This window comes from Actinia tenebrosa, unplaced genomic scaffold (assembly GCF_029948245.1).
Source record: "Actinia tenebrosa isolate PJP-AT-01 unplaced genomic scaffold, QUT_ActTen_1.0 PGA_scaffold2__45_contigs__length_23673736, whole genome shotgun sequence".
NCBI lineage: Eukaryota > Metazoa > Cnidaria > Anthozoa > Actiniaria > Actiniidae > Actinia > Actinia tenebrosa.
The window spans coordinates 188,099-201,581 of NW_028292579.1; the positions used below are offsets into that span (position 1 = coordinate 188,099).

Below are 13,483 nucleotides of genomic sequence, written 5' to 3' on the forward strand. Positions count from 1 at the left end.
TCAATAATTCAATGCACGTAAGCGAGGGTTTATAGTTGAATTATTAAATATCCATTCATTAGAATTGATCTGGATTAATTATGTATTTCTTACACTTTTTTTGCTAAACGGGCCAGGAATTGTTGTTGTTGTTTTAGTTTGCAAATAATCTTTTTTTCCTCAATTTAAAGCGCGTTAAATTTAGCATTTTCTTGTCGTTTTGACAGGAGAATTTGCGTCAAATGAAATCATGAACCGCCAAGTAAAAAAATAGAAAAATACATTCACATCAGTCGGTAGAGTAAATTTTTGGGCAATCTCACGACTTATTCGTTGGCCCGTACATTGAAAGTTTTTCTTATCTCGAAATAATTTAAAATCATAAAAGAATTTCTTGTTTAAGTTGTTACATGTAAAAAGTTTAATCTGGTTGCCCCCTCGTATTGTCTATAGAAGTGGCTTTTTAGGCCACTGGCCCACCCCAGCGTGATAGAAGAATTATTCATGAATTGTATAATAACGGGTTGAATAACATCAGTGATGGTCCAAGTACCGCATTCTGAGAACAGCGTTGTTTGAGAGCAGAAGTCCTTGGAGTATCGGAAACACCTTGGGTGAGAGTACGACTTATTTGACCCCAAACTTGCCATATGAAAGCTGTTACTTCGGTCGACTCTACAAATATTCAAGTAATATTTGTGCCTGACGTGCGTTGAATAGCAATATCAACAGCAATGGACGCGTGGTTCGTAAGAGAGATGGTCGTGTAGATGGGTTGATTCATTCTGGACTGATTCTCTTCATTCTCCTTCATTAGTTACTTCTTTTCAAGTAGTTTTTCAAGGTTTTGATTTTGCGAAAGAACATGAAATGCGGATTTTCGTCGAGTGTTTGTCGATTGTTACTTTCTTTGTGGTGACTTTAGCTCACTTCCCTGGCGATCACACGCCGAAAGGTAAGCATTTCCTTTGAAAAAAACTCAAATTTACCGACAAAATTCACAGGATTACAGCACAACAAAAGAGCTTTTAGCCCAGTAGAGGTTACTAATTTAAACTATTACTCTTAGTTAAATAATCCAATTCAAAGCTTTAGCGTGACTTGAAGTGTAAAACGCTGACCATACGGTTAAGCTCTTTTGTATGAATACATCTTATTGACTGCAAAGTCATTTTCACTTAATCTAAAATAGCTATTAGAAAAAGCATTAGGATCAGTCACAGTCACTTATTTTAACTAGGATAATTGTCATTTTTTATGTGCGTTTTACGAGCATTTTTTTAAAAGATCGACCGGCGCAACGTTGGAAATCATGATTTATCCACTCTGATATTGTCCTCAACTCGAAACATCTTTATGCTCAAAGAATAAAGTGTATAAAAATGACATTAAAAACATTGATAATAAAGATAATTGCTCTTCGAAGCGGAAGAGATGTGTATGTCGAAAACAATTATTCATAAAATTAGACTTATGGAAATTTTATGGACTGTTTATGGCGGGGTTTTGATCGTGGAGACGTCTGAATATTAAGTCAAGCGTGGTCCGAAATAGCGTCTATTTATTTTAGAGTAGTAAGATTACAAACAGTTTTTCTTTTGAGAAAAATATTTTCTTATACCGTGATAGTTTGTGACAGGAATTGTTTCAGAGAGCCTGTGTGGTTCTGAATAAGCACCTTTTTTTTTTTCTTCAAAGATTTCTTTAGCGTATCTGAAATGCTAATTCCCACTCCAGGTTTATATTTTTGATTGATGTATTCTAAACAGCACACATTAGGATTAACGGTGTCACACAGAGTTTTAGAAGGTCGAGCCTTTTATGCAGCCTGAAAACTGCTTTGAATTCGACCTCCAAATGCATCAAAACGTGACTTAAGTACACGAGATGTCTAAAGCTCGAGGTTGATTTGTCAAAAACATGTCTCTTTAGTAAAATAAAATTGCTTTGATTAGCTATAAACCTACCCAGACATTATTGACATCAACTCGGACGTCACCACCACCCTCGTATAAGACAAAATGATGCACAATCGTGGATATTTCCATTACTAGATAGATTAGCTATTCATAAGCTTCAATCATAACTTAAAGAGTAAAAGTCTCTTTCTTTCGTAGTAACAGTTCGTTTGAAAATTCGATCGCTCATCTTTATATTCGATAGTTTCGTTTAACCTGTTAACCTTTTTGACCTTAGCAGATGCAGACAGTAGATATAAAATATGTAATTTTTGAAATACCTTTTACATTCTTGTCCAAAGTGCCTGAAAAAAAAATCTTTTGATTTGACTGTTAGAACGGACTGTTAGAACGGACAATGGAATATGGACTCGGGAGTATGGACTTGGGAACATGAATTGTTTTTGAACATTCGTATTTAAAATTGTCATTTATAGTTCATATTTTTGCCACTTTGAAATCTCAAACTCGACTTGTTACTGTATGGCAAGCCATACCATTCAAAAGTGATTGAGTTTGCAACTGCCTGTTGAGAAATCGACTGATGATTGAGAATGACGGATTGCTAGGATTAAGAAAGAAGACTGATGATTGAGAATCACGATTGATGATTGAGAGTCACGATTGAGGAACGAGAATCACGACCGAGGAACGAGAATTACGACTGAGGAACGAGAATCACGTGATCTTACCTTGGAGATCTGGGTACGAGAATTTTTCCCGCCAAAAGGCTAGTTTACTCTGCGCATGCGCCATATGGAAATAGCCTTCCAAGACTAAAATGGCTGCTGATAATGGTAAGAAGATTGTGGAGGAAATTTTAGGAAAAGCTTCAGAACTTTCTTCCTTACTTGGAGGAAACCAAAGTTCAAGTACTAGTACTACACAGCAGAGTACACCTAGAGAACCTCCAAGATTTCAGAGACGGTTATTTAGTGGAAACTCGTCACGTCAATCAGGTCGAGGAAAGTTTTACAGAGGGCCCGCTAAAAAGGCAATATCAGGACCATTTATGAGAGATATTATTCTCCTTCCATGTCCAGATGTGTCTAGCGTACCAAGGCAAAGTAAGAGAGTATGGCTAATGGAAAACGGCTATGTTATTTCAGCATTCAAACTGATGAAAGAATGGGCAGAATGTGAAGTTGAAATGAATTTGAGGGAGGCATTCGACAGCAAGCTTCCAAGAGATGTAGACATCCAAATATATATGCCTGTTCACAGTTCATTAGTAAAGCCACCAGTTGCAGCAGGGCAGACTTTGAACGGCATAATGGTTCATAAGATCTTCAAAGAAAAGCCTATTTACATTTTGCCAAATGAGGTATTGTGTGATGAAAGTCCATTTGTTGGTGAATCTTTAAAGAAGGTCCTTAAGGTAAGATAAACTTTATTTTTTCAATCTATGCACCCCCCCCTCCCCCCTCCACGACCTTGAAACACGATCATCTAATGGACACTTGTTGTTCATGTTGATATATTTAATAGATAGACATAGATGATCTTGGTGATGATGATGAGGAAGAGTTACAGCAAATGATTGAGTTTGCTGATAGCGTAAGTGTTCAACAGTCTATAACTGAGGCAGCCCAAAGTACCAATGGTCTATCTGCACCTCAACCCACTGTGCTAACATCTTCTATAAGTACATCTTCTATCAGTGTAGTGGACCCACCATCCTCTAGCAGCAGAAGCAGTGAACAGCCCAATGAAAGCACAAGTAACCAATTTATGAATTGTTAGATCCATTTCGTTTTATTATTTTATTCCTATGGCCCTCTGTACCCTAATTTTGTCATTCTCTTTTCGTTTTACAGAGGCCAACATTAGCAATCCCCACATGAACTGCTCGGCTACACCCAGAGTGATTTGTGAGAAATGTAGCTGTACATTCCCTTTGGGGGAACAATGCATACGTTGCATACAGAATGAGGAGTTTGAAATGTCATTGGCTAAAGATGCATCGCCACCCTCAGTTCCAGAAGAAGAAGTCTATGCTGAGCCTGATGTTGCACAATTGAGGAATTTTCGCCTTGCTCACCTAATGGGTGTTGAGAATACTTCAGCTGTCCAGGAGCATACAAATCACCCTGGATATGAAATCCTGAGTGATCCACCAGAAGTGCAGGAACCAGCACCACAGGTCCTGAAAATTCATCGTATCAGGAATTCTTACTATTCATCAAAGAGTAACATTCAGACTGTGTACTTTAGTATACAAGGCCCTTCATAACATGGCCCCCCAGTATATTAGTAATATGTTTAAGCTGAAATCTTCAGTTTGTAATAGGATAACTAGAAGCATTGCAAATAATGATTTATGGCTACCTAAAGTTAAGTTATGCATCAGTAGAAATTGTCTGCCCTATAGTGGGGCAAAGGCTTATAATAATTTACCTACTGCTTTAAGAAATATTGAGCAATTTAAGAGTTTTAGAATGGAACTCTACAAATATATGTTAAATAAATCATAATTATAAATAGTATCTTTTCTCAATAGTTTAGTGTATATTTAAATTTTGTAGTTTAGATATTTATATTAGCTTCACATATTTTTGTATTTTTATATTTCTTGATGACCCAATGTAAGATTAGCTTTGCTAAATTGGTTTTTTATCATCGTTAAATAAAGTTTATTATTATTATCAGTATAAAAGCAGATCTTATCAAGGAATTTAAAGATCCAGGCATTTTGCATAGAGAGATAGAATTTAAAATTATTAATGAAAGGGGTGATCTTGAAGCAGGGATTGGTGTTGGTATTGCTCGTGAAGTTTACACACTATTCTGGAATGAATTTTCCATTAGTATGACAATAGGTGAACGGGAAAGGGTACCATTCATCAGGCATGACCACTTCATTGAAGAATGGGAGGCAATAGGTCGCATTTTAGTGAAAGGGTATAACTCTGTGTCCTATTTTCCTACATTCTTTTCCAAAGCATTTATTTGCTTTTGCCTATTTGGCACAGAGGTTACTGATGATTTATTTATTGGTTCCTTCAAGCGTTATTTATCACAACTAGAAGAGGATCTGGTTGAAAGTGTCCTCAGGAATAATGACCTCCCTGGTGAAGAGGAAGAATTTCAAGATTTCCTAGAAAGGTTTAATTGCAGGTCCCACGTCAAAAAAGAAAATGTCATCAGAGTTATCCTTGAAATCGCAAGGCAGGAGCTTGTCCAAAAGCCCCACCTTATGGTTGCAGCATGGCAGCCAATTCTGCAGCAAGGATTGAAGCCATACAAGCAGTTTCAATCAATAGCAGCAGTTTTAGAACTTTATGAAGCACTTAATCCTACACCCAAAAAAGTCCTTGACAGCCTGTCATGCAACCCAACCACTGATGCAGAGAGAGATGTTTTCAAGTTCTTACTTCGTTTTATTAGAGGTCTCGACACTACTAAGTTGGTACAGTTCCTGAGATTCACCACAGCAATGGATGTAATGGGGGGACACAAGCTACAGGTAGCATTTGTTAAGACAGAGGGTTTTAGTTCCAGACCAGTGGCACATACATGCACTCCATTACTAGAGCTTCCATCAACATACAATAATTTTGTGGAACTCAGAGAGGAATTTACTAACATCCTCAACCGAAACAACTGGGAGATAGACATTATGTAGACTGCCATTAGCTTTAAACAATAATTAGTTTTCAAAGTATTATTACTGCTTTTTGTTTCTAAAAACCTTGATGTTTTCATCTCCCTCAGGAAACTCTTTTCATAGACCATTTCAGGGTGAGCACTACTCAGTGTAATGTTGTTGCTTCTATATATATATATATATATTTTAAAGTAAGCTTTAGTAATATAGGAAATTACCACTTTATTATCAAAGAATCAATAAGAAATACCATTTTAATGTCCTCAAAGTGGCCTATTAAACATCATCATGTTCTTTTTCACTATAGTTTCTTAATAACAAAGGTGGTATTTCCTTTTTAGAGACTGTATATTTTTTTCTCAGGAAGGCGATATTTGGATTTTCAGCAGAAAAAAGCTGACCACCCCCTCTTCATTGTCAACTTTTTACTTGTTTTGATGCTTTTCATTTTGTAAGTACTGTGTGACATGAATTTTTGTGTACCCTGCTGTATTTAATTTTTTGCTGACTCCATCAAATCCTGCCCTTCTAAAGTAAAAAAATAAACAGTTTGATACCAAATCCTTTAGCACAAAATGTTGGGTTCCTTTCAGTTGGCCATGCGACTCCATTAATTATGTTGCATTTAAAATTAATTGACTGTTGAGAAGTTATGTTGACAGTTTATACCTGTTAATAACAAGTAATAATAGTTATAGCTTTTTTTAAGGGATATGTTTAGAATAAGGCAAACCCTTGTCAGTGTTGTTCACTGCATGTCATTTCTAATGCCTTTTATAGGTTTGTTCAATAGTGGAAAGGGTACCTGCTGTAGTTCAATATAAAAGTATGTGTAAAGGGTTGACATTTTAGTAAAAAGAACAGACACTAAGAATCATTGGTAACATGCACAGTATGTGAAGCAATATTACAACACTGCTTGTACTATACTTTTAGCATATATATCCATTGTTGCTTTCAATTTTGAAACAAATTATATCAGTATGACTTTTTGTTCCAGTTTAGCAAACCTATGAACAAATATAAACTTCATAGGTAAAATAGTATGTGAAAGCAGAGCAGAATTTTAACACTGCTTATACCTAGATGATTGGACTACAGGTAATGTTCTTTCACTCGTTAAAAATTGTTTGACATGTTAAATAAAACAAAGTGATGTCAGTATATAACATTGTCTTTCATTAATTAATTTGATATTGTTTTGAGAAAATCACAAACTTTGACAAACATGTCTATTCCTGAATTACCATCATCCATCAAAGGGTCTGGAACAAGGTTTTGCAATAAGGTCATTTCTTGAACTGTGAGGTGCATTTCATTGTCAGGAACTACAACACTGTCATCAAGGTTCATCCCAGATAACCCTGAATCAAAATCAATTCCATACAACTCAGGTGTACATTCCTGTAAACATTCAGGGTTATTCATCATACCTGTCTGCCACAAGGCCATTGGCGAGTGGAAGTTTTCAGTGCGTAATCCATGGTAGTTCCACTGACCCACAAATTGGTGCAGTGAGCGCTGTATTCTATGAAGATAGATGTAATGCAGGGCAAAAAGATCTTGCTCACTGTTGGAATCCAGCAGGTTCAGCTCTTCGAGGAAGCAAAACAGGTCTTTGTAATACCTTATGACCACTCTGTTCATTTCTCTCCAAAGTCTTTCTATCCGAACATTATGCACACTCCTGCCTGCAATGAAACTTCCTCTGTTTTCACCCCTGTTATGAACCATGTATCGTGCAACATCCACATTCTCCCCTCCATGATCCCCTCTAACTCGAAGAGGCAGTCCAAAATCTCTTACACCCTGAATAAAGAAATCAAGTACTGTGGATGCCAAATTATTGGTAGCACATTTTAGATAAATAACTGTCCTACTGTATCCATCTATACAACCATGGATAACAAATCTCCAAGCAATGATCTTATGATTACCATCAATGTGCCACAAGTGATTAGGGGCCTCAACATTGTAACGGCGCCTTTGGATTACAGTGCTTCTTCTCAGTGCTCTACTAATAGGATCAGCCTGTCGCAATATAGCTCTTATTCTGCATCTTTGAACAAAAACACCTTTAGATCGTAGAGCTAATATACGATTCTCCTGCATAAGGGGTCTGCCAAAGTATGTCTGTTACTGTTGACATCAACTCTTCGTTAGAAATATCTGCATAGCTTTCTTGCAATCCATAACATTGTCTTCGACGATAAAGAGTGCTCTCGCTTATACCAAGGCAAACAGATATTTCTTTCCAGTTCATTCCAGTTTCTCTAAAGTTTTCAATCATCTCCTTACTGATGTCGTACATAGGTCTTCCGCCACTACTGCTCAATGTATTGGGCACCACAGATTTTACCTTTCTTTCACAATGCTGCCTCTGTTCTTTTTCCTTGTCTTTTTCTTTTATGAGCTCCTCAAGCACCCCAAGAAGGTTTTGAAATAACATAAAAAGGTCGTTTTCTTGGTCCACATTGTTTTCGCGTAAAGTAACAAAAATGGCCGAGACGATCTGGAAATGCCCCTCTAAATTATGCTCTATGTATTCAATTGGGATGCTGCCTCGGTTACTAAGACATTCCTGGACCTTTTCAATGCAGCGAATCAAAGAATAAAAGAATTCCTCTAATTCTTCTTGGACACCAGCATTAGACGCCATGTTTGTTGTTTTGGCCTTTTCCTTTTGGCGGGAAAAATTCTCGTACCCAGATCTCCAAGGTAAGATCACGTGATTCTCGTTCCTCAGTCGTAATTCTCGTTCCTCGGTCGTGATTCTCGTTCCTCAATCGTGACTCTCAATCATCAATCGTGATTCTCAATCATCAGTCTTCTTTCTTAATCCTAGCAATCCGTCATTCTCAATCATCAGTCGATTTCTCAACAGGCAGTTGCAAACTCAATCACTTTTGAATGGTATGGCTTGCCATAGTTACTGTACACTGAACTCTAAAGATCAGAATCGAATATAAAAAGGAACAAATACCGTAAAGATAATTCGATAAAGAGCGTCTCGTCTAAGTCAAACCCAAACAAGACAACCAATGCGTTGACGTGGGCAAGAAACGACGAAGTGCGGTCTTTTTGTTTTGACGAACTGATCGCCACAAAATATGCCTTATTTGAAACTAATAAATCGTTATTCATAAACAGAACAAACTATAAATTAAGAGAGAATTCTTTTCGTATTCAAGCAGTGAACGCCAAAAACTATTTTCTTAAAGAAAGCCTGTTGTACAAGGCTAAGATCTTTTTATTCAGAAAGTTTAACTTGTTTGAAAGTGGAGATGACCGATGAAAGTGGAATCAACGTGTTAACCCAAAGCAAAAATTCTATTTAAAAATGAGGTTTAGGCCTTCATTTGCTTATTTCCCATAAATTGTCTATAAAAAAGCCTGACAAAGCAACATTCTAACACAAGTTCAACAAAACGTACATCTCTGTACAATTGAAAATACCGCTTCAAACTGCATTTTATCATAGTACTTCAGTTTCTAACTCAGATTTTGAGTGTTAACCCAAAACGAAAATTGGGATCAAAACTCATACGAAAGTCTAGTTTTTGGCACTTTTTGCCATTATTGCTCATTATTGAAAAAAATTTCCTCTTAAATATTTAAACAGTCTTTAGATATGCTTATTAAATCACAGTGTGCAAGAGAGAGGAGAGAAGGGGAGAGGTGTTTTCTCCTTTCAACCTCTAAGCACGTTCTTCGATTTTCCGATGCTTTTACATTCATAGCTAATGCTGTATTCTATTTTCTTTTCACAGAAGCAAGATGGTGTTGCGTTACAGAAAAAGAGATGCGCAAATGTCAAGACATGGCCCGAGCTGCACGCTCCATAACGAGCTTCTCTATTCCTATGAACATCACATGCGTGAGAGGACAGAATGTAACGCACTGCATGTCACGCATTTCTAAGAATGAGGCAGACCTAGTCACGTTGCATGAAGCCGATATTTACACTGCAGGTTAGTGATAAGATTGAGATTTGTCTGGAAGTGGGTTAGAATTAGTTATTGAGAAGTTGAGCAAGTTGTTTGTTCTTGCTTATCAAAAACCTAGATTAACTTGGGTTACTGTGGAAAGCTGCTTTTTACTTTTTTATTCGTTGCAAAACCGCACACGATAGTATGATAAAAATCAAATTACTCCAGGATAGCGGACTGAAAATTTAAAATAACAACTTAGAGCTCTGGGATTGGCGCAACTTTCGCGCGCAACATTGTTACGAGATATACGAGAGTTAAACGTGCGTCTAGCTCTGCATGCAACTAGTGCGCGCAATGTTATTACACGCGCGACACAACAGTGCCCCGTGCGTCCATCTCTGCACTGCAACGCTGCGCATAATGTTATAGTAGAACACTAAATAGAATCAAGATATACTTCCGCATCGTTACCCACAAAAAATGTCATCCTGTAGATACGATATACAACGTTGTTAGCAATTGTATTAGCAAAGGTTGAAAATGGCGGGGCACTGCATAAGGTATGAAGGTCTGTCAGTGAACATGATGGTCTTGTGTGAGCCTAAACATGGGCAGGCTACGCGAGGGGGGGCGGGGCAGTCTCTTGCTTTCCTTGACCTCCTTTTAAAAGGGAAACGGGCCTTATCCCCACCGCATAAATGAGAACACCATCGTCATTCATTCGAGCCTCCTCAAGCAATCACTTCGCGCCATAAGCTACTGTCCAACATACATGATCTTAACCAATAAAATGCGACTTACTACATACCCACGTACCGCTATAGTATTCCTAATGTGTGGTTTCATTGCGAAGAAAATTGCGCCTTTGGCGATGACAACGTTTATTAAAATAGGTGTATATGTCATAGTAAAGTGTGTTGTTTTTTTTCACTTTTAGGGAGAGATTTTGATTTACTTCCAGTAGTAGGAGAAGATTATGGTCATACAATACACACGAGCTATTTTGTGGTAGCACTAATACTGAAAGATGCCGATCCTTCACTGACAATCAAGACATTAAGAGGAGCTATCACGTGTCATCCACGTGCTGGAGATACCGCTGGCTGGATAGTACCGATGGGATTTCTGATAGATGAAAAGATGTTGTCTTGGAAGAGTTGTAATACGTATTTGTCTGCCGGGGCGTACTTTGAGAAGAGCTGCGTACCAGGTAGGTTATGCAAAATGGTTTTTTACAATAACTTACAAATTTCTCGCGGATGTCAACGAGCGCGCGCTCTTTCCGTTGGTTGTTTTCATCGCTAAAGTGAGAAGTTTTTATCGTTTTCGTTATTGTAAAAAAAAATAGACATCAGTTTTTTATGTGTCTGTCGTCTTATTGACGATAAATTTCGTCATCACATTGTCAAAGTAGTATGCGGATGCACTCGGCTACTCCCCGTGGATCCACACTACTTTGACAATGTAATGACGCAATTTATCGTCAATAAGAGGACAGACACATAAATAACTGATGTCTATTTGTTAAATTCACGGCATTCGTGTGTTCCGGGGCAAAAAAGAATTTTGCATGGCAATAATCTTATTTTCCAAAAAATTCTGAGGATGCATGTTACTGGCGTCATAGCCGCCATTTCATTTGACGATAACAAAACACATTCAAATACTCTTCTCATGTTAGATCAACCAACATGGCGACCGTTTCATTGTTTTTTTATATCTCAAGGGTTTTGAGTCGTGTGGTTGCAACCCAAGATTAAATAAAAGTTTCGATTGTTTTGCCCCACAACTACGGCTTCCATAAAAACCTTCCATTCATCCTTCACTCTTGTCTATTGGCCATTTTTATGTTACATCGTCGCGGCCTTGTTGTACCTCTAAGATTTTAATTTTCTCATTTAATTTCAGGAGTGTTTTCCTCCAAGTACGATCCTCAACACGAAAACCCTCGTAACTTATGCTGGGCCTGCAACAAGCCATCTTGTCCTGACAAAACTGAAAGGTACTATGGATATAATGGTTCGTATACGTGTCTAGTCGAGAAGAAAGGTCAGGTCGCGTTCGTAAGGCATAGCACAGTCTTCGAATTTACTGGAATCAATAACGACTTGAATCCTGGGATGGATTTCAGGCTTCTTTGTCCGGATGGCAGTCGTAAAGGTGAGGGCAAATATCATAAATGTTCAAAACCTATCCAGCCGAGCGGTGAATTTTGTTTCAGCCAATCACAGCACGTTTAGCTGTTTTGCCGCCGACCCTCATTCCCAGGCTACCATCGATGTATACGATTGTCAATTATTTTTTCCGTTTCCTGTTTTGTAGAAGTTGGAGATTACGAGACATGCAGCTTGGCTAGAATTCCTGCTGGAGCCGTAATGACGAGAGATAATGGTAAAGAGTACTTTAGAACACGTGGCTACAGAATATTCCTCTTGGAGCTCGACGAACACCTCCGAAATAAGACACAATCCTTCGAAATGTTCAACTCTACCCCATACGGGGATGCGGATGTCCTCTTTAAGGATTCAACACTCAAACTAGTCGATGTTAGCCACAGAAACACCACAGATAAATGGCTAGGAACGCGATATAAGAAAATACTGGACACACTAGAGTCATGTGGTAAAGATGTCCAATTAGCTGCTCAATCCAATGGACCAATTAGCAAGCCCCATTTCTGGAGAAGGGTTATACTAGGACTCTTTATGAGCTTGTTTTTGTTCAAAAGATAAAGTTACCGAATTGATATTGCGCGGAGGAAAACTGGTAACGAGTAGGACACGTACTGAATCGTGGAAATCTTTTAGGAGACGCTATTTTTTCAATATGGCGGAAAGCTTAGAAACTCTCTTGAAAGACCAATAGGCTTGTTACAACTGATCTTATAGGCTTATATATAATAGATGTACTAAAGACATAGAGTTTTTCAATAATCAAAGGAAGTGCGCACCTCTCCCTGGTCAGGAAAGGGCAAGTCGCGCCAGTTGCTCAGAAGAACTACTGAACGCTTGAGTAATTAAGCTCAGCAGTAACGTTTTTTTGAACATGCGCAGTCATGTTAGGTTACGTGGTGCGCTTCTTAAACTCCTGCCCAGTCTCTTCTGAGATATATATGGTCTAAGCTAATTACATTAGCATCCAAATATGGATGTGTACGATGTTACCAATGATTTTTTAACTCAGACGAATTGATGTTGTTAGGATTTAAACATTTTTAGGACTTCTTTACTTTAATAGTTTATTTAAGAAAAGCAATCAAATACTTATAAACACTTTGAAATTATATTCTTTAAGTATGAATCTATAAATCTAGTCACTGTATTACGAGCTAAATAAAATTATGCTCTTTATACGCAAAATTACGGTGGCCCACAAGTCTCACTGCAAAATAAAAACTCACGGCAAAACAAACTAAACTCACGGCAAAACAAACTAAACTCACGGCAAAACAAACTAAACTCACGGCAAAACAAACTAAAAAGGCAATAAATTCACGGCAAAATAAACTAAAAAGGCAATAAATTCACGGCAAAATAAACTTAACTCACGGCAGAATTAAGAAAGCCACGGCAAAATAAACTAAACTCACGGCAGAACAAAGAAAGCCACGGCAGAATACAATAAAGGTTGTGGTGGGCAACGACGTATTGGGTTTCCTGTTGATTTTTTTACCGCGAGCAATTTGTCAGGGCCACCGTACAAAATACAATGGGATCTTTTGGTAAGCCTTTGCACAAGTTTTCTAGCTTTGAGCCTTTATGCACACGACAGGCGGACAGTTTACGCTCTTAGAGCGTGTTGTTTAAAAGAAGCAGAAAATGGAATAAACAGAGCCTATCTTGTTAGCCTATACTGTTAGCGATCCTATAACGTAAATAAAACGAAACTTGACAAGGGAAAGTTAAATGCAAAGAAGCTATGAACACCTTGTCATGTCTGCCGTTTGCGGGAAGAAGAAATTCCACGCTTTTAAAAATCTGTCTTATTTCTCCCTACCCCTAATAACG

General features: G+C 37.8%; 3 protein-coding genes across 4 annotated transcripts; all 3 read left to right on the top strand.

The window, feature by feature from the left end:
- The first annotated feature begins 496 nt into the window (after positions 1 to 496).
- On the top strand, positions 497 to 13,326 carry LOC116294121 (otolith matrix protein 1). The gene is made up of 5 exons (XM_089033809.1): positions 497 to 934; positions 9,315 to 9,515; positions 10,414 to 10,686; positions 11,385 to 11,636; positions 11,799 to 13,326. The coding sequence occupies exons 1-5, from the start codon at positions 850 to 852 to the stop codon at positions 12,206 to 12,208; spliced, it is 1,221 nt and encodes a 406-aa protein (XP_088889935.1). The 5' UTR covers positions 497 to 849; the 3' UTR covers positions 12,209 to 13,326.
- Positions 2,228 to 4,392, top strand: LOC148908928 (uncharacterized). Of its 2 annotated transcripts, none has more exons than XM_089033808.1 (3): positions 2,228 to 3,261; positions 3,426 to 3,657; positions 3,755 to 4,392. In XM_089033808.1, exons 1-3 carry the CDS (start codon positions 2,719 to 2,721, stop codon positions 4,168 to 4,170), a joined length of 1,191 nt encoding a protein of 396 aa, XP_088889934.1. In that variant the 5' UTR covers positions 2,228 to 2,718; the 3' UTR covers positions 4,171 to 4,392. The 2 variants fall into 2 exon arrangements, with proteins under 2 accessions (XP_088889934.1, XP_088889933.1); XM_089033807.1 differs by having other exon boundaries at positions 2,236 to 3,315; positions 3,755 to 4,391.
- Positions 4,251 to 5,562, top strand: LOC148908929 (uncharacterized). The gene is made up of 2 exons (XM_089033561.1): positions 4,251 to 4,312; positions 4,587 to 5,562. The coding sequence occupies exons 1-2, from the start codon at positions 4,251 to 4,253 to the stop codon at positions 5,560 to 5,562; spliced, it is 1,038 nt and encodes a 345-aa protein (XP_088889687.1).
- Positions 13,327 to 13,483: the final 157 nt, after the last annotated feature.

What these genes read in the sequence shown, in the direction of transcription:
- LOC116294121 (XM_089033809.1), top strand. Translation starts at nt 850, where the DNA reads ATGCGGATTTTCGTCGAGTGTTTGTCGATTGTTACTTTCTTTGTGGTG. An exon ending in TGAGAAGAGCTGCGTACCAG is followed by an intron (nt 10,687 to 11,384) that starts GTAGGTTATGCA and finishes ATTTAATTTCAG; the next exon opens with GAGTGTTTTCCTCCAAGTAC. An exon ending in TCCGGATGGCAGTCGTAAAG is followed by an intron (nt 11,637 to 11,798) that starts GTGAGGGCAAAT and finishes CCTGTTTTGTAG; the next exon opens with AAGTTGGAGATTACGAGACA.
- LOC148908928 (XM_089033807.1), top strand. Translation starts at nt 2,719, where the DNA reads ATGGCTGCTGATAATGGTAAGAAGATTGTGGAGGAAATTTTAGGAAAA. An exon ending in CTTTAAAGAAGGTCCTTAAG is followed by an intron (nt 3,316 to 3,425) that starts GTAAGATAAACT and finishes TATATTTAATAG; the next exon opens with ATAGACATAGATGATCTTGG. An exon ending in ACAGCCCAATGAAAGCACAA is followed by an intron (nt 3,658 to 3,754) that starts GTAACCAATTTA and finishes TTCGTTTTACAG; the next exon opens with AGGCCAACATTAGCAATCCC.
- LOC148908929 (XM_089033561.1), top strand. Translation starts at nt 4,251, where the DNA reads ATGATTTATGGCTACCTAAAGTTAAGTTATGCATCAGTAGAAATTGTC. An exon ending in ATTGTCTGCCCTATAGTGGG is followed by an intron (nt 4,313 to 4,586) that starts GCAAAGGCTTAT and finishes TATTATTATCAG; the next exon opens with TATAAAAGCAGATCTTATCA.